The 23,780-nt window shown below is 43.8% G+C and overlaps 1 protein-coding gene across 5 annotated transcripts in view; it reads right to left on the reverse strand.

Annotated features, from left to right (window-relative positions):
* MARK3 (microtubule affinity regulating kinase 3) overlaps positions 1-23,780 on the reverse strand; it is an 80,438-nt gene that overhangs the window by 21,374 nt on the left and 35,284 nt on the right. For all 5 annotated transcript variants that reach the window (XM_056851033.1, XM_056851035.1, XM_056851034.1 and 2 more), the window contains 8 exons: positions 21,552-21,617; positions 17,697-17,767; positions 14,276-14,332; positions 12,781-13,017; positions 12,341-12,460; positions 8,684-8,783; positions 8,364-8,476; positions 6,875-7,028 (listed from right to left, as the gene is read on the reverse strand). In XM_056851033.1, coding sequence (XP_056707011.1) covers positions 6,875-7,028; positions 8,364-8,476; positions 8,684-8,783; positions 12,341-12,460; positions 12,781-13,017; positions 14,276-14,332; positions 17,697-17,767; positions 21,552-21,617 — 918 coding nt within the window. The remainder of the gene's footprint in view (positions 1-6,874; positions 7,029-8,363; positions 8,477-8,683; positions 8,784-12,340; positions 12,461-12,780; positions 13,018-14,275; positions 14,333-17,696; positions 17,768-21,551; positions 21,618-23,780) is intronic.

Here is a 23,780-nt window from a genome sequence, read left to right on the forward strand (position 1 = left end):
TAACACGCAGCACACTGTCTGCCACCAACCACCCTGCTCCATATGACATCTAATATCTTTGGAGAGGTTCAAGATTACTAGAAAAGTAATTATTGGAACACCGATCAAAGTTTAATTTTCTTTTTGGATTTCTGGAGGAATCAATATATCTTGCCACCTGTGAAAAATGTCTGTTGGAGAAAACCTATTGCTTACGGCTGCTTGTATGTTTGTTAGGTCCAGCAATGCTCTATTAGTTCCCTTAAAGGGAACTGATTTAATGCATATGTTCTGCTTCAGGCTGTTTAAACTAACTGCGGTGTGTGTGAGATTTAATGATGGTGTTACATTCTAGACTGTACTCCATGATACTGACATGTGTGTTACATAAAACATTTCTTTTTGTTCTTAGTTATCGGCTGGATCCAGCCAGCTTTTTTGCTCAATCTCGTACAACTCCCCTCATTACTACAGCCCTCACCCATGCACGGGTTTGTCTATGCAGGAACCATGATAGGTAGTCAAGTGGACACCCACGCAGAATTTTACTTTTCCCTTGCAACCATATAGAAGGAGGCTGATCTCCCCAACTTCCCCTCAGATGCCCCCACAAACAAACAAACAAAATGGTGAGAGTCAGGGAATCCCTGTGGGCAAAACGGCATCTCAGGCTATAGTAAGGACAGGGAATCGGACAAAATCTTCTCTCCTTTTGTACCACTGAATAGCTCTCTCTGCTAGCGAAAGAAGGAAGGAGTAATTTCCTCTCTATAAACCACAGTGACGTCATTTTGCCCAGCGTTGGCTTTGTGGGGGCCACACGACTGCTAGGAGAAGGCCGGATCCACCTCTACAACCTCCTTGACACTCATGTTTCATTGGCTCCAAGCTCAAGTTAGCTACTTCGTTGTTAAATTATGATGTGACATATCTTTGGTTTTCTGGCAGCCAAGGGGGCCAGAGACTTTCTAGCAGCCATGGGGCAGGATAATAAGCTTTCGTCCATGACTACTAATTTCTAAGATGGCCTCAAAGCAGCATGACATCTAAGACAGCCAAACAAAAAGCAAGCAAAAAAAACAAAAATGAAAGTATTAAGCTTTACAGAATCTAGGGAACGTACTTGGTTTATGAACAAGCTGGGTGATAATATCAGGGCTCACATGTATTCCCAACTGAACTGGGGCATACCAATCAGCATACATGTGACATGCGCCAATGAACAAGACTACAGCTTCCACCGCTATCCTTTCTCCCCACAGTTGATAAATGCCCCTTCTCAAAGGAGCTATTGCAACTAGGTTCTAGTCCAGGGGTGGGGAACCTTTTTTCCGCCAAGGGCCATTTGGATATTTATAACATCAATCGCGGGTCATACAAAATTATCAAAAATTAGCTAAGCCCCAAGCAGGCAGCTGCCCCATATGATCCCCCCGTGGGCAAGCAGGCAGGCATCCAACCAGTGGTGCACAGGATGGTCTGTTGCACCAGCCTGGCGTAGCCATCCAGTCGCACGCCGGAGTTGCTCCTTCTTTGCATGGTCAGGGCCGGATTCTACAGCCGGCTCCTGCTACCTCTGGCTGCAGGAGTGAAATGAGGACACACTGGCTAAGAACTCCCCCCCCCCCATGCATTCTGGCCCTGCCCCCTTTAACCCCTCCATTGTCGCCACTTATGCCCCCAGCCCTCTTGTAGTACAGAGGGAATATGTTTCTCCATGGCCCAGGTGGGAAAGGGTTAACAGTTTCTTGGGCAGTCCTAGCAGCTCCATAGCTAACGACTCTTCTGCAAGGGGAAAAAAAAAGGTTCCTTTTCTCAGCAAAACAAACTCACATCCGCCTTGAATAGAGGCTATTCCTGTCTGTGAGAGGGGGGACGGATCACCAGTCTTAGATCCTTCTGAGCTAGAGATCTGCCAGGACCCACGAAGGGCCAGACCAAATGATTTTGCGGGCCTTAAATGGCCCCCGGGCCTGACGTTCCCCACCCCTGTTCTAGTCAATTAAGTAATGGTACAATAAGTTATGCATCCAGAGCTGCATTTCCATGCAGTGGGTTTTTTTTTTTTTTGGTTCTAACTAGTATGTGTATATTTCATATGGATGACTGGAACACATTGTTATGGAAGGAAAAGGGGAAATGGTGCCTTTCCTTGCTGGGAAACTCCCTTAATACACTGGAAAATACACTGATAAACCAGCTGTCACCACTCAGGGCCTCCTGAGAATGTCTAGACTGACCCAATGAGAAGGTAGTCGTTCAGCGCAGTACTAGAACAATAACAAAATAGCTCATAACCAACCTGGTAGCACCCGTGCAGTCTGGCACATGGGGAAGAGATTAAGAGAAATATCCCAGAGAAACAGACTGAATTAAATCAAGCCAAAAAATGACTTTATAATAAAGGTTTATCGTAAAAGAGAGAGAAAAAAGGGAAAGGGTGGTTGGATTAAAAAAGGGGTGTTAAAAAGGCAAAACAAAATACAGAGGAAAGCACAAAGCAACAACAGCAGAGATATTCAAATGAAAAGCAATGAAGTTGAACTAACCAAGGTAAACTAATGTTACCTACAGCATGTGCAGCGTCCCTTGTGGTAACAAGAAGTCGAAGGAGTCCTTAACCCCTACCCAACTTCCTGTGGACCCAGTTGCCACTGAAGATAAGGGAAAATCCCAAATGTCCAAGTATTTATGCTAAATGAAGTTGGACCTAAGCCAGCCTCCTTTCTAAGAACGACAAGCTGATTTCTCCAATTCCACGCAAATCCCCATCTCTGATGTCAGAGGCTACTTTTACCAATCAGAGCCACATACAATATAGTACCACCTCCATCAAGCACCTGGTAATAGCTCTGAACTTCCATGCCAAACAGATGGTCTGGTCTAAAGCAGATAGTCCTTTGTCTAAAAGGGATTAAGTCTGCCAGGATGGTCCAATGTGGAATGGAAGCGAATAGCTCATTCTAATGGAACCTCTCGGGGTCCAAGATCCCAGACACTCTAGGTGGTGAGGAGGAAGAGGAAGGAGGAGGAGTTGGTTTTTATATGCCAACTTTCTCTGCCACTTAAGGAAGAATCAAACTGGCTTACAATCGCCTTCTCCTCCGCACAACAGACACACTGTGAGGTAGGAAGGGCTGAGAGAGCTCTAAGAGAGCTGTGATTAGTTCAAGGTCACCCAGTTGGCTTCGTGTGTAGGAGTGGGGAAACCAACCCGGTTCTCCAGATTTGAGCCCACAGCTCCAAACCACCACTTTTAACCACTACATCATGCTGGCTCTGTCACACACATTGTGCTCCAATGAGCAAGAAGCATGGAAAAAACACAAATGTGACAGGCCAAACAACCCAAATCATCTTACAAAATGGGTAATGTCCAACTGTTTCACTGAGACAATGTGATCAATGGTTTAAGCAGATCTGCTGCTTCTAATATGTTTAAGAATACGAGTGCCCACCCATCCAAATGGTATGCCTTTCTTTCAAGACAAGTTCCCTTTGTCAGCCTTTATCTCTGCAGCAAAATTAAAAGAAACCAGGGGCTTTCACTGTTGCGTTTCCCACTTCAAAAAAGCCAACTGAGCATCGTGACAGACACGCACAATTTTAGTTTCTGCTTGTGACAATTCCAAGAGACTGCAGGAGGAAAAAGTTGACTTCTCAGACTGGGATAAAGCCTTGCAGTGCATTTAAGATTCAGAAGATGATTGCTCTTACTAGGTCACACAAGGCAAACAACAACAACACACAACAAACAAACTTTCTTTGCTGCTCTGTATTCACTATGCAGACTTTTAGAAGGAGATGACAGCCCCTTAGGAAGGAGGAAATGCAAAGAAATACTGGGGGGGAAAAACAGTTTCCCTGAATTCTTTTAAGCACAGGCTGACCCAATAGTGTCAAGAAGAAAACAAAAGCCACACACACACTTGCTAAGACTAAGAGAAAAGGAACTCGCTTGCTAAGACTAAGAGAGAAGGACCTTTTGTGCTTTTTGTAACAGACCTTGCAAGAATCTGACTAATAAGTCTTCTCTAGGACAATCATGAAAACCAGGCAAAGAAAGCACACATGATTTAAGTGTTCAAGGCAATGCAATCCATGAGTTAGCCAAGCCCATTGCTAAGTAAAACAAATAGCGACTTTCACCAACACATGTACAGCTATGTGAAAAGCAAATGAAAACATCCTAAAAAAGAGAAGACGTTCTGACATATCACATTTGGGTTAACTTGGTTTTAAACATCCTGTGTGTGTGTGTTAAGTGCTGTCAAGTTGCTTCCGACTCGTGGTGACCCTATGAATCAATGTCCTCCAAGACGTCCTATCCTTAACAGCCTTGCTCAGGTCTTGCAAACTGAGGGCTGTGGCTTCCTTTATCAAGTCAATCCTTCTGTTGGGTCTTCCTCTTTTCCTGCTGCCTTCCACTTTTCCTAGCATGATTGTCTTTTTGAGTGACTCTTGTTTTCTTATAACGTGCCCAAAGTACGACAGCCTCAGTACAGTCATTTTAGCTTCTAGGGTCAGTTCAGGTTTGATTTGATCTATAAACATCCTGCACCCCAAATTTTCATTAGGCAGATTTACAACATGTGGTAAATCCCTGAAGTGCAACTGCAGTAATTCTGGTAGTCTTCAGCTTAAGGTCACTTTTAGAAATCAACCTTGCCTATAAGGTTTTTGTATTGACTACCAAGAGCCACACATGAAGGGTGAAGCTGACAGCCCACAATGGAAACACATCTCCTGCATATCTGACATATGCAGGATTAGGTTCAAGAGACACCTGCTTTAGTTTATATCAGAAAGTGTGGATTTGCAAAGCACAGAGTGGCTAGCCCTTCTGTCAAACAGGAAGACATCTTCCCCCTTCAGAGATTATCTTCATTTATTTATCTCATCCTTTTCCTTAACTGTAAATGTAAAGCGACAGGCAAGCACTAGAAGAAGAAGAGTTGGTTTTTATATGCTGACTTTCTCTACCACTTAAGGGAGAATCCAACCGGTTTACAATCACCTTCCCTTCCCCTCCCAACAACAGACACCCTGTGAGATAGGTGGGGCTGAGAGTTCAGAAAGAACCGTGACTAGCCCAGGGTCACCCAACTGGTATCATGTGGAGGAGTGGGGAACACCCCAGTTCACTAGATTAGAGTCCGCCGCTCATGTGGAGGAGTAGGGAATTGAACCGGGTTCTGCAGATTAGAGTCCACCGCTCCAAACCACCACTCTTAACCACTGCACCACACTGGCAGCTAGAGCAAATAACCATGCTGGCAATTTGAGGTGTGTGCGTGTGACTAAGACAGTCTGCCCTAAGCAAATGGGACTGCTTTCAAACTAGAAGCTACACAAGTCTCCAGTGAGTAGCAAAGGTGGGGGAAGGAAAGCTTGTCCAGCAGCTGAAAAACCTACTTTATGAAGATATGCCCATCTTCATCCTGTTTTCTAGATGGGTCATGTTACATTTCTCTAGTATTAAACTTTAACAATATGCTCCTATAGAGCTTATGGAGGCTTCTGGGTAAGCGTGCTGAAAACTCTGTGGAGAATGGATAAAATTGGTCCATGCAGCAGGACAATATAAAGAGCAGAGACCATACAACATTTTAGTAAAGAACTATTTTGTTCAATATCACCATCAGAAACCAGTCCCAACACACAGGGAAGGGCTGTGGCTCAGTGGTACAGCATCTGCTTGGCATGCGGAAGGTCACAGGTTCAATCCCCAGCATCTCCAGTTAAAGGGACTAGGCAGGTAGGTGATGTGAAAGACCACTGCCTGAAACCCTGGAGAGCCGCTGCCTGTCTGAGTAGACAATGCTGACTTGCGTTGACTGAGTAGACAATGCAGACCAAGGGTCTGATTCAGTATAAGGCAGCTTCATGTGTTCATGTGTTTTCGCCACATGTACTGGAAGATTTTAATCCCTGGAGATGCCGGAGAGTCTCCAGAGCTCCCTTGCCCAAGAATATTAATGCAAGAGTTTGTGCGTGTGTTTCTGGCTTGGTCAACAGGAAAAATCCCAGGCTAATTTGATGACCAGCAACTCCGAATTTGGAAATTTTCTTTTTCAGATCCGTTAACCAGGGCTATCAAATTCAATGCAGAATTTTCCATTATTCTTGGAAGGGAAGACACTTTTAAGTAAAGCTTGCCATAACTTCTGCGATTGGGAGAGAACTGAAACTGTACTAATGAAGAACTGCTGTAGTCAAGTATCTAGGTAAAGGCAGTCCCCGTGCAAGCACTGGGTTATTCCTGACCCATAGGGTGACGTCCTATCCCGACGTTTACTAGGCAGACTATATTTACAGGGTGGTTTGCCATTACCTTCCCCAGTCATCTACACTTTGCCCCCAGCAAGCTGGGTATTCATTTTACTGACCTTGGAAGGATGGAAGGCTGAGTCAACCTTGAGCCGGCTACCTGAAACCGACTTCCGTCGGGATCGAACTCAGGTTGTGAGCAGAGCTTTTGACTGCAGTACTGCAGCTTACCATTCTGCACCAAGGGACATCCTTACACCATGGGTACCAGGTAGCAGGAGAAACACACCAGCACGTACTGGTCCCAGCACCTTTCTCCCACATCACGTATTACACTGGTTACCCTTTTGCCTTTCTGGGATTTGCATAGTAAGGACATCTGAAATGGCAGATATCACACAAAGCCGACAACAGCAGTAGGTTATGGTACACTGTGGATCTCCACATCAAAACCGAGACCTTCCGTTGGGCAGGATATGAAAACTCTTCATCCCAAACCCATTGCTTTTTAGCATTCTGAAGTCACTCCTATTTTAGAGGCTGAGCTATGAAGGACAGCTGCACTGATTTCCCCGACTCTTTCCTGCCACAAAAATTCTGCAGTAATGAGGCAAGGGACACTCACCATGATCGCTGTACCGTCGCTGCTTCTGGCTGGAAGATATACTTCTCTGCACCTTGTGATGTGGAGATTGTCCTGTGCTGTTGTTGAGATCACTACTTGGCCTGACTTTAGCGAGCGAAAGGTTGCTGCTGGAGCTTGAGTCGCTGGCATCCAACTACGCAGAAAGTTGCAGACAGGATAAAAGTTAGCCATTCGTCAGTAGGGTTGAGTGCCACAAGCCTGCAAAGGGCACTGGAAGTGTAATACTTCCTGTGCACCTACAGGGCAACATACAAGCACGGCTACCTATTATTTCACATTCGGTAAGGGGCAGTGGTTCAGTGGTGGAGAATCTGCTTAGCATGCAGAAGGTCTTGAGTTCAATCCCCAAAATCTCCAGTTAAAAGGAGCAAATAAGGAGGTAATGGGAAAGGGTAAAAAAAAAAAAAAAAGGTAGTCTCCTGGGAAAGTACTGGGGAATTACTGATCCATGGGGTGATGTCACATCGCAACTAGGCAGACTACGTTTATGGGGTGGTCTGCCAGTGCCTTCTCCAGTCATCTTCCCTTTACCCTCAGCAAGCCGGGTCCTCATTTTACCGAACTCGGAAGGACAGAAGGCTGAGTCAACCTTGAGCCAGCTACCTGAAAATGGCTTCCATCAGGATCGAACTCAGGTCATGAGCAGAGCTTTGACTGCAGTACTGCAGCTTGCCACTCTGTCCCACAGGGAAACGCCTCCACCTAAAAGCCCGGAGAGCTGCTGCCAATCTGAGTAGACAACACTGGCCTTGATGGACTGGAGGGTCTAATTCAGTATAAGGCAACTTCATGTGTCACTCCATTTGACAGTATATTGCACTTTGTACGGCATCCAGAACTCAATGATTAGTATGCTAAAGAATTATTCACTGAACAAAGAGAAAGTCCTGAGCAAAGCAGAACCAGTCATGGGGATGCCGGATCATGTGGCCAGTTTCCAGACCCTCTCACAACACAAGACCGGTTCTTTGCTCATTAATCTTGAAGTGAACCAGCAAAATTAAACAGACGACAGATAAGAGGACATACAGATGGAATTTATTATTATTGTTTTGGTTGCTGGTGTTGCTAGGATTGTTGTTGTTATTAGCAACAGCAACGACAACAATAACAATCCTGGAGTGAGTGTCTCAGGAACAAGGATGAGAAACACCTCCCCTTCAGACCCTGGATCAGCAGGGTGGGCCATGTCAACCACTGGTCAAACTCAGCAAAAAGCACCTGCTTATTTTCTGCTCAAGGCTATAGCTGAATGAGCAGTACTAGTGAGATAGGTAGACACACCAGAATATCACTCTGATCCTGACCTGCATGAGTCCACGTGGGTGCCACAGTTAATAAAATTAACTTTCTCAGCATCAGAAAGGACTGCTGGGCAGGGGGTTGGGGGAGAGAACCAAAGGAACAATTGGCGATCTTTGCATCATGGATCATTGGCTCCAACTCAATAATTGTGCCTTCAACTCACCTCCGATGACTTCCTTCCCAGTAGCAAATACGTAGCAGTGATTTCATCGTATTTCATTTTACTAAGGGATTCCTGTATTTCTTCTTGAGAATATCCCATTCCAACCATAATGTCTGAAAATAAAAAGAAAATTGGCTTCAAGCTACACGATATTGGGTATGGTATCGTCAAGTGTCACAAGAATATTTCAATGTCTTGCTACAGCCAGGATCCTTCTTCCCTCTATCTAAATTTGCATGTTAAATCAAACAGCAAGGTCTGTCCATGATCATCACGGAGCCACAAGATCATGGGCGTTATCAGGGGTCTCCGACACTTACCTATTCTCTTCTGGTCTGAGATGTCTAGCTCTGGCTCAACAAAAGGTTTAAGTTCATCATCCTCATGGCCTGCGTTGATCCACCTGTCCTTCATAATTTGCTGCAAGATCAGGTTTTGTATTAGTGTTAACAGTAACGAAAGACTCCTGTATGTCAAGCCTTATCATTTTAAGTTAAACTAGAGGAAAAGTCAGCTGATTTTGTATAAAGGACCAAGTATCTGCCCTTTCTCTGTCATATTCATGCCGCTTCCCCCTCGCAGAAAACAAAAATAATTAACAGTGCCAAGATCAGATCCTCCTAAACTTACTCTCCTGGTCTTCCCATTTCCCACACAAAATGTTCCAGCAGCACAAGAGATGAATACTAAATTCTAGCACAGGGGAAGCTAGTTATAGTAAAGGAAGAGGGCACATGCTAAGAACTTCTTCAAGACATTTGAAGAAGAAGAGTTGGTTTTTATATGCCGACTTCCTACCACTTAAGGGAGACTCAAACCGGCTTACAATCCCCTCCCCCTCCCCACAACAGACACCCTGGGAGGTAGGTGGGGCGGAGAGAGCTCTAACAGAGCTGTAACTTGCCCAAGGTCACCCAGCTGGCTTCGTGTGGAGGGGTGGGGAAACCAACCCAGTTCACCAGATTAGCTTCCACCGCTCATGTGGAGGAGTGGGGAATCAAACCCGGTTCTCCATATCAGAGTCCACCGCTCCAAACCACCACTCTTAACCACTATACCATACTGGCTCTCCATTTGCTGATTCTCTCCTTGTGGGATGATCTAAAGCAGAGGTAAGGCAACTCCTGGTGCAATATGCCGAAAATGGCACCAAACAATTTTCTTCAGCACAGCGGCTCCCTTTCTGCACTCCTGAAACAGGGATGTAGTTGGGCCAGGCTGGGCTGAGCTCAGTTCCAGGACTCAGCGTGGTGTAGTGGTTAAGAGCGGTGGTTTAGAGCGGTGGAGTCTGATCTGGAGAACAGGGTTTGATTCCCCACTCCTCCACATGAGTGGCGAAGGCTAATCTGGTGAACTGGATTTGTTTCCCCACTCCTCCACATGAAGCCAGCTGGGTGACCTTGGGCTAGTCACACTCTCTCAGCCCCACCGACCTCACAGGGTGTCTGTTGTGGGGAGGGGAAGGGAAGGCGATTGTAAGCTGGTTTGATTCTGCCTTAAGTGGTAGAGAAAGTCGGCATATAAAAACCAACTCCTCTTCTTCCTCGTGGCCCCACTCCCGCTAAGTGCGAGTAGCCCTGTGCCAGTGGTTGGTACTGTACTGCACAGCTGCAGCACTGCTGTTTCATGCACACAGAGTAAGTCAAAAGCAGGAGGCTACCAGGCACAGGTGTGGTGCCGTCACCTTTTCCAAGAACAGAAACCATAAGCGCTTGCTGCTAGGGCTGTGCATCATCCCTCCCCCTGGTATTTTTTGGGTTCAAGTTTAATAAACTCGGAAATTTAAAAAAAAAATCTGAAAAACCAAATCCTTTATTTTGGCTTTCTCCCCTGGCTAATCGAATATTTTTGGGTTTATTAAACCTGAAAAATATGTGGTGCAGAGCTGATCGCTGAGCTCGAGCCCAGCGTTCAGTTCTGTGCCACCTGCTGCCTCCTAAACCCACGTAGACTTTGGAGGCAGCAGCAAAGACTCAGCCAGCAGGTAGGTGAGGGGGAGAGGCCTGGGGGGGGGGAATGATCATGGGGCCAAAGCAGCTCTCCAATTGCTGCCATTTCCCCCTCAATAACCCCCCACACCCAAATACCGATAAGGTATTTTTCAGAGACCTCCCTCCCCCAGTATGGCTTTAGTCAAATGCACACCCCTACTTGCTGCCCTCCACATCCCGGTGGAGTTGCCTCCGTGGCCAACAAAACGGCTTTCAATGGGGTGTGGGTTGCAGGCAAATTATTGGGGAAGGTGTGGTATGCGTTCACTGTAGTTTGTATGTCTTAAATTTAAATTTCAGACTGCAAGCCACCTTGATTCACATGGGGGGCAAAAGGGCTATTAAATATTTTAATGAATAAACCCCTCATCCTACTCTCCTTTGGCTTGGCCGCACATCAGCATCTTCACATTTCGTTCAGCACTCAGACCAAAAAGGCAGCCTACCCCTGTGCTCTAAAGCATTGGGATGCAGCTGCAGGGACTCTTGCTATGAAGTAATGTAAATAAGACCATACGGTATTCCACATTACTTCCTCCGTGTAGCTGCATTCCCAGGATACTCTGCAGAGGAATCTGCAATACCCAAAGAGACACCCCTGCAGATTTCTATTCCTATCAATATATTGGGGGGGGGGGAGTAGGACTATGTTAAGCCAGAGGGGAATTCTTAGAGGGAAATGCCCTCTTTTGAGTGGGTAAGGGGACAGGGAAAAGAAAAAGGGATCATGGTAAGTACACTGTGCCCACAACAAAATTCTTCTGTATTTATGCTGCCTCTTCCCAAGTATCTGTGGATTATTTTGAACTGGACAAGAGGCTTGATACATAAACAGTAGCTTCTGCCCCCATTGTGGTCACAGAGCAGAAAAGGAGGACAGCTCTAAACCACCTCTGGGAATTTGAGATGGGGTCGTGGTCAGTTGGGACCAAGACTGTTCGAAGAGTGCTCAGCTGAAGTAGTGTCGGAAACTCTGACCTGAAGGAGAACTATTCAACAAGAGCAGAAATAGTAAATGGGCATGGTTAAAGCAACTGCTCGCTTAACTTTAGTTGTGTATCATCTACTACTGTTCACTCCTTTCCCCTCACAATGGAACTGTTTACAGCTTTGAAGTGCTGATTTCCATTCAGCCACTGGCTTCAAGAAATCTTTTTAAAGGGGTATTCAGAAAATGGGCAAATGCAGCATTAAAAATTGCCCAAAGAGGAGTCTCCTCCAGAGTGTAAAAGGAAGCCTCATGATATGCAACTATCAGAGTGTACAGGCTAAATTCAGATTGACCAAAAAGAACACCCTCTAGGTGGAGCACACTTCCATAACATTCACAGCAAAGCTGCGCAGCAACAACAGGGATCACAAGTCAGAAGGATTCGCAGATCTCCATTCAGGTTCATCGCCACATGGCATGTTGGATTAGTAGCACACAAACTGATGTTTTCATGAACACTCAAACCAGACCTAGAACTAAGGCAGGAGCTTGTGTGTGTGTGTGTTAGAAGGAATGGATGTACGGCGTTTGCAGGGGAGGCCTAATTTACCTGGATTAAGACATTCCGTTTCATAACCATGTAAATTTTTTTTTTTTTTTGCAAAATCTCAAATCTGCAGTTTCTTCTAGCTACAGAAAAACAATTGCTGACGTCAAGGATATGGATTGGATTCCAGACAAAATTTTCCAACAGCAGAATGGAGCTCCTGCCCAGCCCACAGATCTCCACAAAATGATGCTGGGGGGGGGGATTAGGGGACCCCGAGGAACAACATGAGGTGGGTCTGTAGGGGGGGAGAGGGAATTGGTGGAAATTGCCAACTTAGTCTGGACCCAACCCTAATAAACTACTCGTAAAAGGCATAATATTAGCCAATATCATACACGTTCCGTCAGAATGTAGATACTAATAATGAATGTACAAATCTTGTAAATTACTTGAAAAGAGACCACAGTCTCTTTTGGGGGGGAGGGGGAGAAACACAAACAGGTACCTCAAGAGTGCCTCTTTTAGTTGGGTTTAGCACCAGGAAACGTTTTAGCAGGTTTTCACAGTCTGTGGACATGTAGAAAGGAATCCTGTATTTCCCTCTTAGTACTCTCTCTCTCAATTCCTTAAATCAAATCAAGCAACATCAAGCAGAAAATTAGAAAATGCTGTGGTCACAGAATCATAGAAAATCACAGAATCATAGCATTGGAAGGGACCACCAGGGCCATCTACTCCAACCCCCTACACAATGCAGGAAATTCACAACTACCTCTCCCCACACCCCCAGTGACCTCTACTCCATGTCCAGAAGATGGCAACAAAAACCCTTCAGGACCCCTGGCCAATCTGGCCTGGAGGAAAATTGCGATTGGCATTACCCTGGGCATGTCACGATCCAACTTGCCAAGTTCTACCCCACGTTGGCATAAATGAGGCACGTACCTTAAGATTCTGACCATCGAAAGGCAGAGATCCACTCACAAGAGTGTAAAGAATTACGCCTAAACTCCAAACGTCAACTTCGGGCCCGTCATACTTTTTGCCTTGAAAGAGTTCAGGAGCAGCATACGGAGGACTGCCACAAAATGTGTCCAGTTTATTTCCAACTGTAAACTCATTGCTAAAACCGAAATCAGCTATTTTAATGTTCATGTCGGCATCTAACAATAGATTTTCAGCCTAGAGGGGGAAAGTAGAAAAGTATTTTTTCCCCAAGAAAAACTGAATTGCCCATATTTGACGCTCTCCAAGGACTAGTTTACATCATCAACTGAAACATCAAGTGACAAAATTTAACATGCAATTATCTCAAATATCATAATGCTGTAAAGCTTCTCAATACATGTACTGCATATAAAGCTGTCTTATACCGAGTTAGACCCTTGGTCCATCAAAGTCAGCATTGTCTACTCAGACCGGCAGCGGCTCTCCAGGGTCTCAACGTAGAGGTCTTTCACATCACCTACTTGCCTAGTCCCTTTAACTGGAGATGCCGGGGATTGAACCTGGGACTTTCTGCGTGCCAAGCAGATGCTCTACCACTGAGCCACAGCCCCTCCCCATAGAGTGCAAAAACTGGGGATGAATACTGGCCGGCCTCCAGCTGCAGGTGCTGGTTTTCCCCAAGGGCTTTCCCGGCCGGCTCTCCAGGGTCTCAGGCAGAGGGTCTTTCACATCACCTACTTGCCGAGTCCCTTTAACTGGAGATGCTGGGGATTGAACCTGGGATCTTCTGCATGCCAAACAGATGCTCTACCACTGAGCCACGGCCCCTCCCCACTGAGAACCTGAGGATCAGGGAAAATGAATGAAGGGGAACCAGGGGCCTGAGAAAGGAGAGGGAGATGGGGAAGAGCGAGACTGCAGGAATTTCCTCCTGCTGTTATAGCTTAATTCTACACAATGCCTGTGCTCCCGAGAAAGATGCTGCTCATGGGGAAAGAGTAGCTGCTCTCAGGAATAGAAAGTTATGGTATAAAGAGGACGAAAATTCTCTCTCATCTTCTATCATCCACAAAGCCAAAATAAAGCCATAAAAGAAGAAATGAGCGATGCTCCTGCTTAGGCCTCAAGCGATCATTTTGTTCTGATGGCCAAAAAGGAAAACCCCGCTGTGCAGATGGCAACAAAGTTCATTAACCTCCAGACAGCATTTCCACAAGGCCATCGCACAACCGGTTCCCAAGCAATACCCTCCACCTAAATAGTATCACAACCTCCAGCAACAGAATCTGCTACTCCCCCCCGTAATGTACCAACAAGCGTTTCAGTTTCTGAACTGAAGTCAACAAAACCAGATACAAATCCAGGAAAAGAACATCCTAGACACCTTAATTTATTAAATGTTATTTATTAAAGCATTTACATCCTGGTCTTTCCCTCTGGCTTTAAGCCATCAGTAACGCTCACATTCAAATTCTTGTGTTTCTTTACTTACCTTTAGATCTCTATGAACAATATGCTTTTGGTGGCAATACTGCACGGCAGACACTATCTAGATAGAAAACAGGTCCGATTATATAGAGGGATGCAGAGAAAGGAACAATTTGCAGTCAAGGTTTTCAGCAGAAGTTGCTAAAACAGGGAAGCAATTATGAAATCCATAAAGCCCATTATACTGAGCAACAAAAGTAAGAATTATTTAAATAAGTACATTTAGGGGTAAGTGTCAAAGTGACAATTCAAGGCAGGCCCATTACTTAGGCTACTTCAAGCAGATTGTTATGTCTTCTCTGTACAGTGCACAAGATTAACATAACAAATGGTAAGAAAGACATCACAGCAATTCTGTTTCTATTCCTGTGATTTCGCATGTTTTAACATTTTCCGGAGAAGTGCTTCATTTTGGGTTGCAATGAAAGCGACCCAGAATAAATGTGGCATTTCTAGCTCTAACATGTGACTGATGTGATCTCTCTTCTCCCCGTCTACAGCGTGAACTCCCCCTGCTGTGATTAACCATTACGCCAACACCATGGTTATTGTTAACCAGAATTCAAAACAGGCTTCAATCTGGATTAAGAGAGAACCATGGTTTGTGCTAGCCAAGGTTATTATGGATGGGTAACCCTGGCAGTGGGAATTCAATCTTCAGAGTGGGGGAACGAGATCCTACGGCTTGTTTCCACAATCAGGAGTGTTACAATGGCACAGGGCTCAAGAATCCATGTGTTGTCTTCTATTCTAAAGTCTAAACATCTTCCATTTCAAAGAAGAATTTTCAGCGTGTTTAATGTTATCCATGGATTTTAAACATGGAACTTAAGTACGGATCCATTGTTTTTAACAGTATGGTATGGCTTGCACAAAGGAGTAGAAGAGAAGAGCTGTGGGGGAAGCCCCATATTTTCATGTGAGCCAGAAAGCAATCCCGGAAATTGCTTGCTTCCAATTCTTTGCCACTATAGAACTTGAAGTTATATCATCACGTTATTCTAACCAAATAAAGAGTTAAGGGTTTAATTTTACCAAGCTCTCAGCAGAGATTAAACCTGAAAGCCTGTTTTCGATCAAACATCTCAGGGGGGCAATGTGAATCGAAGAGAATAATCTAAACAGGACCTAAACTACCAATTTCCCAAGATTCTTAAGCCTTCTCTCACATGAAATGAATCCTGGGTTGTTGTTTTTTTAAAAGTTGGGAGTAGACGTCCCTTCTGTTTCCAGGTTTCTGGGAAACGGATGTTACTTTCCTTGTACACTTTCACAGTACTTTGTGGCAGATAGGTTTATTGGTTGAACAGTGGAAACAGTGACACTGAACAGGGAAGAACTTGGATCAGTTGAAAGAAATGCAAGACTTTCTATTTGAAACAGGAGGAGCTGATAATCAAGCACAAGCTGTTCCATTTGCTTTGAGGTGTTTCCAATTATACCTCTTTGCATCACTCTCTCTCTCTCTCTCTCTTTCAAAGTCTCTTGTTAAAAAACCTTATAATTGATATCAGGGCTCAATCTCCCACACTACCACTTTAAAAAAATTTTTTTTTATTAAATGTAATATAAATACAAAAACAAAAGCTACCACCACAGCAGCATTTTACAAATAACTAGCAGGCAATTGTCATCTGTCTGGTTTTGTACAAACAGTATCTAAATAATTCTTAAAATGTGAACCCCAGAAAATGAAATGGAGAATCTTGTGGAAGAATGCTGGATTCCATTACCCCTCCCCACCATGCAGAACCGCAATTGTCTCCCAGGAAGCCATCAGTCCCATACTACCACTTTTGCAGATGTAAATGAATCTAAAAAGGACCAAGGCTATATCAACTGCACACTTGAGGGGGTCTGCAGAGAACCTTGCAGTTCAGGATCATTGAGGGAGGAGTTATGACCGTTCCAATTTCGCCAATGAAGCAAGCTAAATTTGTAAGGCGTGCCTGGTGTTGAAGACAGCAAGATACTTCAAACATCTAAGCATGCTGACATGATGGTCAACAGCCAATAAGGAAAAACTAAAATCAACATATATATTTTTTGCTGTCAAGTCACATCTGACTTATGACGACCCTGGTGGGGGTTTCATGGCAAGAAATGTTCAGAGGTGGTTTGCCATTGCCTGCCTCTGTCTCACGATTCAGTATTCATTGGGGGTCTCCTGTCCAAATACCTGCCAAGGTCAACCCTGGTTAGCTTTTGAGATCTGACGAGATCATGCCTGCCACCAAAGAAATATGAAGCTTGGTATCTAAACCCTAAGTTGTTTACTTGAAGGAAAAATTTCAACTGGCACAGTAAAATGGCAAGCAGACTAGCTGACTAGACCACATGTTACCTCTTAATTGTTTTTCCTGCTTTGGATTCTCTATTTTCATTTGTTGTCTCATGGATGCTGCCTTGGCTTAATTGTTTATGTTGGCTTGTATCATATGATCTGTTTCTGATGGTGGGACAACTCTTGATATGATAATCAGCTTCAAGTACCTGAAGGGCTGTCATATAGAGGAGGGTGCCGAGTTGTTTTCTGTTGCCCCAGAAGGATGGACCAGAACCAACAGGTAGAAATTAAATCAAAAGAGTTTCCATCTAGACATTAGGAAGAATTTTCTAATAGTTAGAGCGGTTCCTCAGTGGAACAGGCTTCCTCGGGAAGTGGTAAGTTCTCCTTCCCTGGAGGTTTTTAAGCAGAGGCTAGATGGCCATCTGTCAGCAATGCTGATACGATTACCTTAGGCAGATTATGAGAGGGAGGGCATCTTGGCCATCTTGTGGGCATGGAGCAGGGGTAACTGGGGGTGGTGGAGGGGAGGTAGTTGTGAATTTCCTGCATTGTCCAACTCTATGATTCTATGAACTCTGATGGTGGAAGGCATGTGACATTACTGCCAACTCCCCCACCCCCACTTTACAGACCCTGTATACTGTTCATGAGCAGCTCCAAACCACCAGAAACAGTATTTCTAGGGCTCAATGGGAGGGGGAAACTAGGAAGTCCTGCTCTACGAGTTTTGCTTGTGGTTCTGGTAGGACGATCAGTGATCTTTAACCTGTCAACCACCTCAAAGGCTTTTTAAGGCTAAAGATAGGGAAGGCTACTTTAAAATAAAAGGACCCCTATTGATTTCAAAGGCGCTTACATTCCAAGAACACCGCTTAAGACCACAGACAAAGGTCCCCTTCTTTCCTGCCGCCACCACCACCACAACGAGCTAAGTTACAATAACTTCCCTACATAGTTATCGCACGCAGGTAGAGAGATTGGGAGTGAAAGGATGTCGATATCGTAACCATTGTGTAGGGCAGATGGCCCTGGTCTTTCCCACTTCATTTGTGGCCTATGAGGGAGGGCAACAATTGGGTAGGCAAAGTGCGATACACCTAAAATGTTCCAACAGTTCACTACAGATTGCACATACCTGTCTAAATTTAGCTCTTGCCTCCTTTTCCTTCATTCTTCCATGTGCAACTAGATAATCAAAAACCTCCCCTGTAATTGAGAAATATGAAAGATTAAACAGGATTTCGCAACTGTTTTAGCTAGCTTTTTTCCCTGACTGAATGGAATCTTAATAGATTTGGCACAGTTTACAAGAACGAGTGTAGGACTGCAGGAGCCTTAGGAGGCGGGGTACCTTAAAATTAAAAGCAGAGGACAGAGGAGCTTAAAATTTTAATCTGGTGTACACAGCTGCTGATTAAATTAATTTCATTGCAGTAAAATACTGAAAATTAAGCTAGAAATAGAGATGACAATGTCATAAGCAAATAAAAAGGTCTAAAGAAAGACCGGCAAAAACTGAAGGCCACTGAAGAATGCGTGTGCATTGCCCTTTTGGAGAAATCTGCTCATCACTGTAACTGCTCGTCTGTCAAGTAATAGTAAACATCCAGCTGCTTAAAGAAGGGCCTTTGACAGTGCAATCTTGAGGAAGAGGAAGAAGAAGAGGCAGAACAGGAGGTGGAAGAAGAAGAGGAGGAAGAGGAATTGGTTTTTATATGCCAACTTTCTCTATCACTTAAGGAAGAATCAAACCAGCTTACAATCACCTTCCCTTCCCCACAACAGACACCCTGTGAGGTAGGCGAGGCTGAGAAAACTACTGTGACTGCCCCAAGGTCACCCAGCTGGCTTTATGTGTAGGAGTGGGGAAACAAATCCAGTTCACCAGATTAGCGTCTGCCGCTCATGTGGAAGAGTAGGGAATCAAACCCGGTTCTCTAGATCAGAGTCCACCTCTCCAAACCACTGCTCTTAACCACTAAACCACACTGGCTCTCTTTGGCAGAGCTGGACTCTTAAGGCTGTACCTAGACTCAGAAGGTTGTTACACTGCTTAGGATATCATTGTAAGTCTCCTTCAGAGCTTGTATGGGCAAGCTGATATGGTTTTTGCATTCTTCCCTTCCTACCTCCTCCATGCTTTGTCTGCTGTTATAATTTTACACAAATCTGACTGCTGTTACTGTTTTTTTTTTAATGATTTTAATAATATACTGTTAGCCATTTTGCTCATTTTCCCCCCACTGAGAAAAGGTTAAAGTTTTGAACACTCTTAGCTCTTGAAAACAATCTGTGCATTTTGTGTCATAAGACTTGTGTGAAGCACTATACATATACTACTAATAGTGTTTTAGAAACAGGCGTGCCTTAATAATATTTAACCAGATTTGTTTTCATGGCTACAACGTTTATTCATATTACGATTTTGACCCCCAACCTATCCGAAAGGTTTCAACCAATTAACATACTTCAGGTGAGGATATGTATAGAAAATTATTTTAGCATGACTTTACCTAACGTGATACCTTATAAAATTATTCAGACATGGATAATTAAAATATGATTTATTTTAGACATTTTGAAATAATCGGATAAGAAAGGGTTAAACTGCATTCCTGCCTAATCCCCCCGTAAGTCTACCAAATTCAAAGGGAAGCACAACAAAAATACAAATTGTTTGACAAGAGACAGGGATCAACATGATCTTAACTACTAATTTAAAGATCTGTTCCTTTTACTGGTATAAGTAATCCCTAGATTTTTGGAAACAGATGTCATGCTTCCAGCAAAGAGTACATTACAAGTACAAACATAAGTACTTTCTTACTGGAAAAAAACCCCTTGTCTGATAGGGGGCACCTCTTACTGCTTGACCTTCAGGGACAAACATTTAGAAAAATCACCATCATCTAAACTGAGATAGTAAAAGGGTGGTTTCAACTACAGTACACACTATAGAGAGATTTGTAAGATTCGAGTAAATGGAGCAGGTCACAGGAACCGCTTAAAAAATTCATGCTGAAGACGTCAATCTCAATGCTGCGGGAATTAAGTGATTCATTCCAAGGCAGACAACCAAGACAGGAAATTCTCAACAGATACTGTCAATAGTATTAGCAACCCTCTGGCCAATCAGCACCCGCCCCTTTGGGCTCGTCTTTCACTTCAAGAGCATTTTACTCCCGATGAAGCAGTGATGATGGGGCAGGATGTATACAAGCGCGCCTCCACCACACATACATTCCAGGAGCGTACTGAGTACATATCCCCGCAATAACTGCATGTGTATTTTTAGACATAACATCGATTTTTTAAAAAGGGTCCAGAGGAGGTCCAGGAAATTACAGGCCAGTTAGCCTAACATCTGGTTTAGATACATTAGTAGAAGCTGCTACTAAAAAGATAATTATTAAGCACAAAGAGAAACAAGGCCTGCTGAGGGAAAAATCAGCATGGCTTCTGCCGAGAAAAGTCCTCCTGCCTCACCTACTTTTAAAGTGTTCTTCGAGAGTGTTAGTGAACATGTGGATAATGGTGATCCGGCATGTATTACATACTTGGAACTTCCGTAAAGCTTTCAACAAAGTCCCCTACCAAAGACTCCTCAGTAAGCTTAGCAATCAGGGGATAAGATGACAGGTTCTCTTGTGGATTGAGAATTGATTGAATAGAAAGCAGAGCATAAGAATAAAACTGGACAGTTCTGGCAACGGAGGGAAGTAATTAGTGGCATCCGCTAGGACTTGATACTGGAACCGGTGCTACTTATCACATTGATCAATGAAACCAAATTCAGGTCGTGGCCTAATTTACAGATGATTGTTCAGTATGGTGAAAATCAAAGCGGTTTGTGAAGAGTTCCAAGAGGATTTCTCCAAACTGGGTTAGTGGTCAATGTAGCACACTAAATTTAAAGTAAACTCAGAGATGAACACCGGAACAAAAAGAGATTTCTAACTTAACAAATATACTGATGGGGGTCTAAACCGAACTATTTATTTATTGGATTTTTATCCCGCCCTCGACTCCGGCCACTAGCGGTGACTGAGAAGGGAAGGAATCTTGGGGCCGTAAGCACAGGTCTTGACAAATTTTCTTTGGATCTAGGAGCCAGCCCAAACATTCAGGGGCCAGATTTATTGGTAACGAACACAAAATTTTCATTGTCCTGTGAGCCACCTCAAGCAGGTCTCTGAAGAAGAGGCATGTAAGTTTACTGGGCAGTGATTTAACATGTATCGTAGACTCATCCTGAATGACAAGCTCAATGCTTCTCATTTGGCTCAATGCCTCTCATTAATACTAGGATCTTGGACTATACAGGAAAACACTGAGAAATTGTCATTATTATTCATCGTACCTCCACTTCAGACTAACACTTCAACCATGTGGCACAGCAGACAGAATGTGCGACTGGGAAAATTTTGGGATCCTTCGAAGAAGTGAGCTGTGGCTCACGAAAGCTCATACCTTGCCAGAAATTTTGTTAGTCTTTGAGGTGCTATTGGACTCTTACTATTTTCTATTGCTACTGACAGATTAACATGGCTATCTTCGTAATATAACATATCCTGAAGTATTAAGATTATTCAAAAGGTTTTGTTTAAATGCAAATGGGGGTGGCGGTGAAGAGGAGGACAGAAGATATCTAAACTGAACAAGTTAGAAGGAATCTCTTAGATGTGCTTAAACAACCAAACTATCAAGATAGTATTGGGGGTGGGGTGGGCATATTCGAACTGAATTATCTCACAGATAGATAACTATGAAGTGCACACAGAAAACACACACATGCTCAGCAGGTAGTCTGGGGCTTGATGACCAAATCCTTGGCCATGGTATTTCTAGAATGGTGGGAACAGTGACACCAAATGGTGACAATACCTTTATATATGGGGAAAGATTGCAGAGTTTGTGCACTGATACTTACTGCAACCTAATTTACAGATTAATAAGGAAATTGTTTTGTTTGAAACATTTCGGTACTTACCTCCACTTGCATACTCCATGATTAAGTAGAGCGTTTTTTCTGTTTCAATTACTTCAAATAATTTAACTAGAAAGGAGCAAAAACAAAACAAAAAAGCCATGAATGGATTATACCACTCGTACAAGGATTTCATCCATGTAGACGATACAATGTTGGACCTCATTTTGCCTTTTGATATTTCCTTAAAATTAACTTATAATGCCACAACATGGGTTCGCCCTATAAAATTTATCCAACACTAGATTTAAGCTAGAAATAGGCACGGCAAAACTATGGAATTTGCCGCAAAAATATAAAAGACAGTCCTGGCCACTGTTTTAAGACAGTTTTAAAAGGGATTAGACAGATTTATTTATTTATTTAAAACATTTTCTCCCCGGTTTAGAGCCATTAAGGTGGCAAACAAGCAAAAACATTAAAACAAGCTTTTAATGTACATAAAATAAAAACAATTAAAAAGGGCAACACACAACTAATGCACACACACATATCCATGGAAGATAAGTCTATCAGAGAACCAGCGTGGTGTAGTGGTTAAGAGCGGTGGTTTCGAGCGGTGGAGTCTGATCTGGAGAACCAGATTTGATTCCCCACTCCTCCACATGAGCGGCGGACACTAATCTGGTGAACTGGATTTGTTTCCCCACTCCTCCACACGAAGCCAGCTGGGTGACCCTGGGCTAGTCACAGCTCTTTAGAGCTCACTCAGCCCCACCTACCTCACAGGGTGTTTGTTATGGGGAGGGGAAGGTGATTGTAAACCAGATTGATTGTTCCTTAAGTGGTAGAGGTAGAGAAAGTTGGCATATAAAAACCAGTAGTAGAGAAAGTCGCAGAGAAGTGGTAGAGAAAGTCGGCATATATACCAACCCTCCTTCTTCTACTCCAATATTTAACTTATCTAATTCAGTCATCATCTGAAGCCCTATTTCCATGTGACACCATTATCCAAAACAAGCTGGGTTAGCTACCAGAGGCAGGGCTTTTCCTGTAATGGCAGCTTTACTCATCTTCTGCAAGTGCCTACCTGCAAATAGGCAAAATTAACAACTGCCCATACATGTGCCTTCTCTGCTGTGGCCCCCACCTTATGGAACAGCCTGCCTGAAGAGAAGGCTCCTGCTCTCCTGGCTTTCCGCAAACTATGCAAAACTGAATTATTCAAGAAGGTTTTTCTACACAGGCAATAGAATTGAGGAGGGGCCGTAGCTCAGTGGTAGAGCCTCCGTTTGGCATGCAGAAAGTCCCAGGTTCAATCCCCGGCATCTCCAGTTAAAGGGACTAGGCAAGTAGGTGATGTGGAAGACCTCTGCCTGAGAACCTGGAGAGCCGCTGCCGGTCTGAGTAGACATGCTGACTTTGATGGACCGAGAGTCTGATTCAGTAGAAGGCAGCTTCATGTGCTCATGGATTAAATGATTCACAAAATTACTTGGAAAAATTATTAGGGACTGTAGTCTATACTATTGTGTATAGCTAGCTGAAACTAGGATCCAATTATGGGACTTTGCATCATTTAATGTGTCATGTTAATACTTATGTTTTGCTTCAGTTCTGTTTTTAGATTTCTGATTAGTTCTACAATAGGGTTGCCAACCTCCCACTATTACAACTGATCTCTAGGCAAGAGATTAGTTCACCGGGAGAAAATGGCTGCTTTGGAAGGTGGACTCGATGGCCTTATACCCCACTGAAGTCCCTCCCCTCCTCAGGTGCCAACCCCAAAATATCCAGGTATTTCCCAACCTGGAGCTGGCAACCCTATTCTACAACCCTAATCCTATTGTACTCCTTATTAAATGGTCCATTCGTTGACAGTATTGACTCACTCTGTGTAATCCACCTTGAGTCCAAGCGAGAAAGGTGGACTATAAATAAAAATCTCTATTGTGGAATAGCCTCCCTACAGATATTTAACAAGCTCACTGCCTGCTTTGATAGAGCCAAAGATGTACTTGTTTTATGCAGGCTTTCCAATGATTATTTTATGTTACTTTAAATGTGATTTAAATATATGGCTATGGTCTATAGTGTTTTTAGTTGTTATCTAAAGCTCCCTCAAGTACCTCTGGTAGAAACGGACAGGACTTATCAAAACAGATAAAATAAATCTGGTTGACTACTCTAGGAAACCAGGTGCTGTCTAGCTGGATTCTTGGCCGGACCCGACAGGGATCTTCTTATGTTCCTAATTCTTAATTTGAGTGCAGCAAGTTTAATGCTTTCTAC

Source organism: Euleptes europaea, chromosome 6 (assembly GCF_029931775.1).
Source record: "Euleptes europaea isolate rEulEur1 chromosome 6, rEulEur1.hap1, whole genome shotgun sequence".
In the NCBI taxonomy this organism is placed as follows: Eukaryota; Metazoa; Chordata; class Lepidosauria; order Squamata; family Sphaerodactylidae; genus Euleptes; species Euleptes europaea.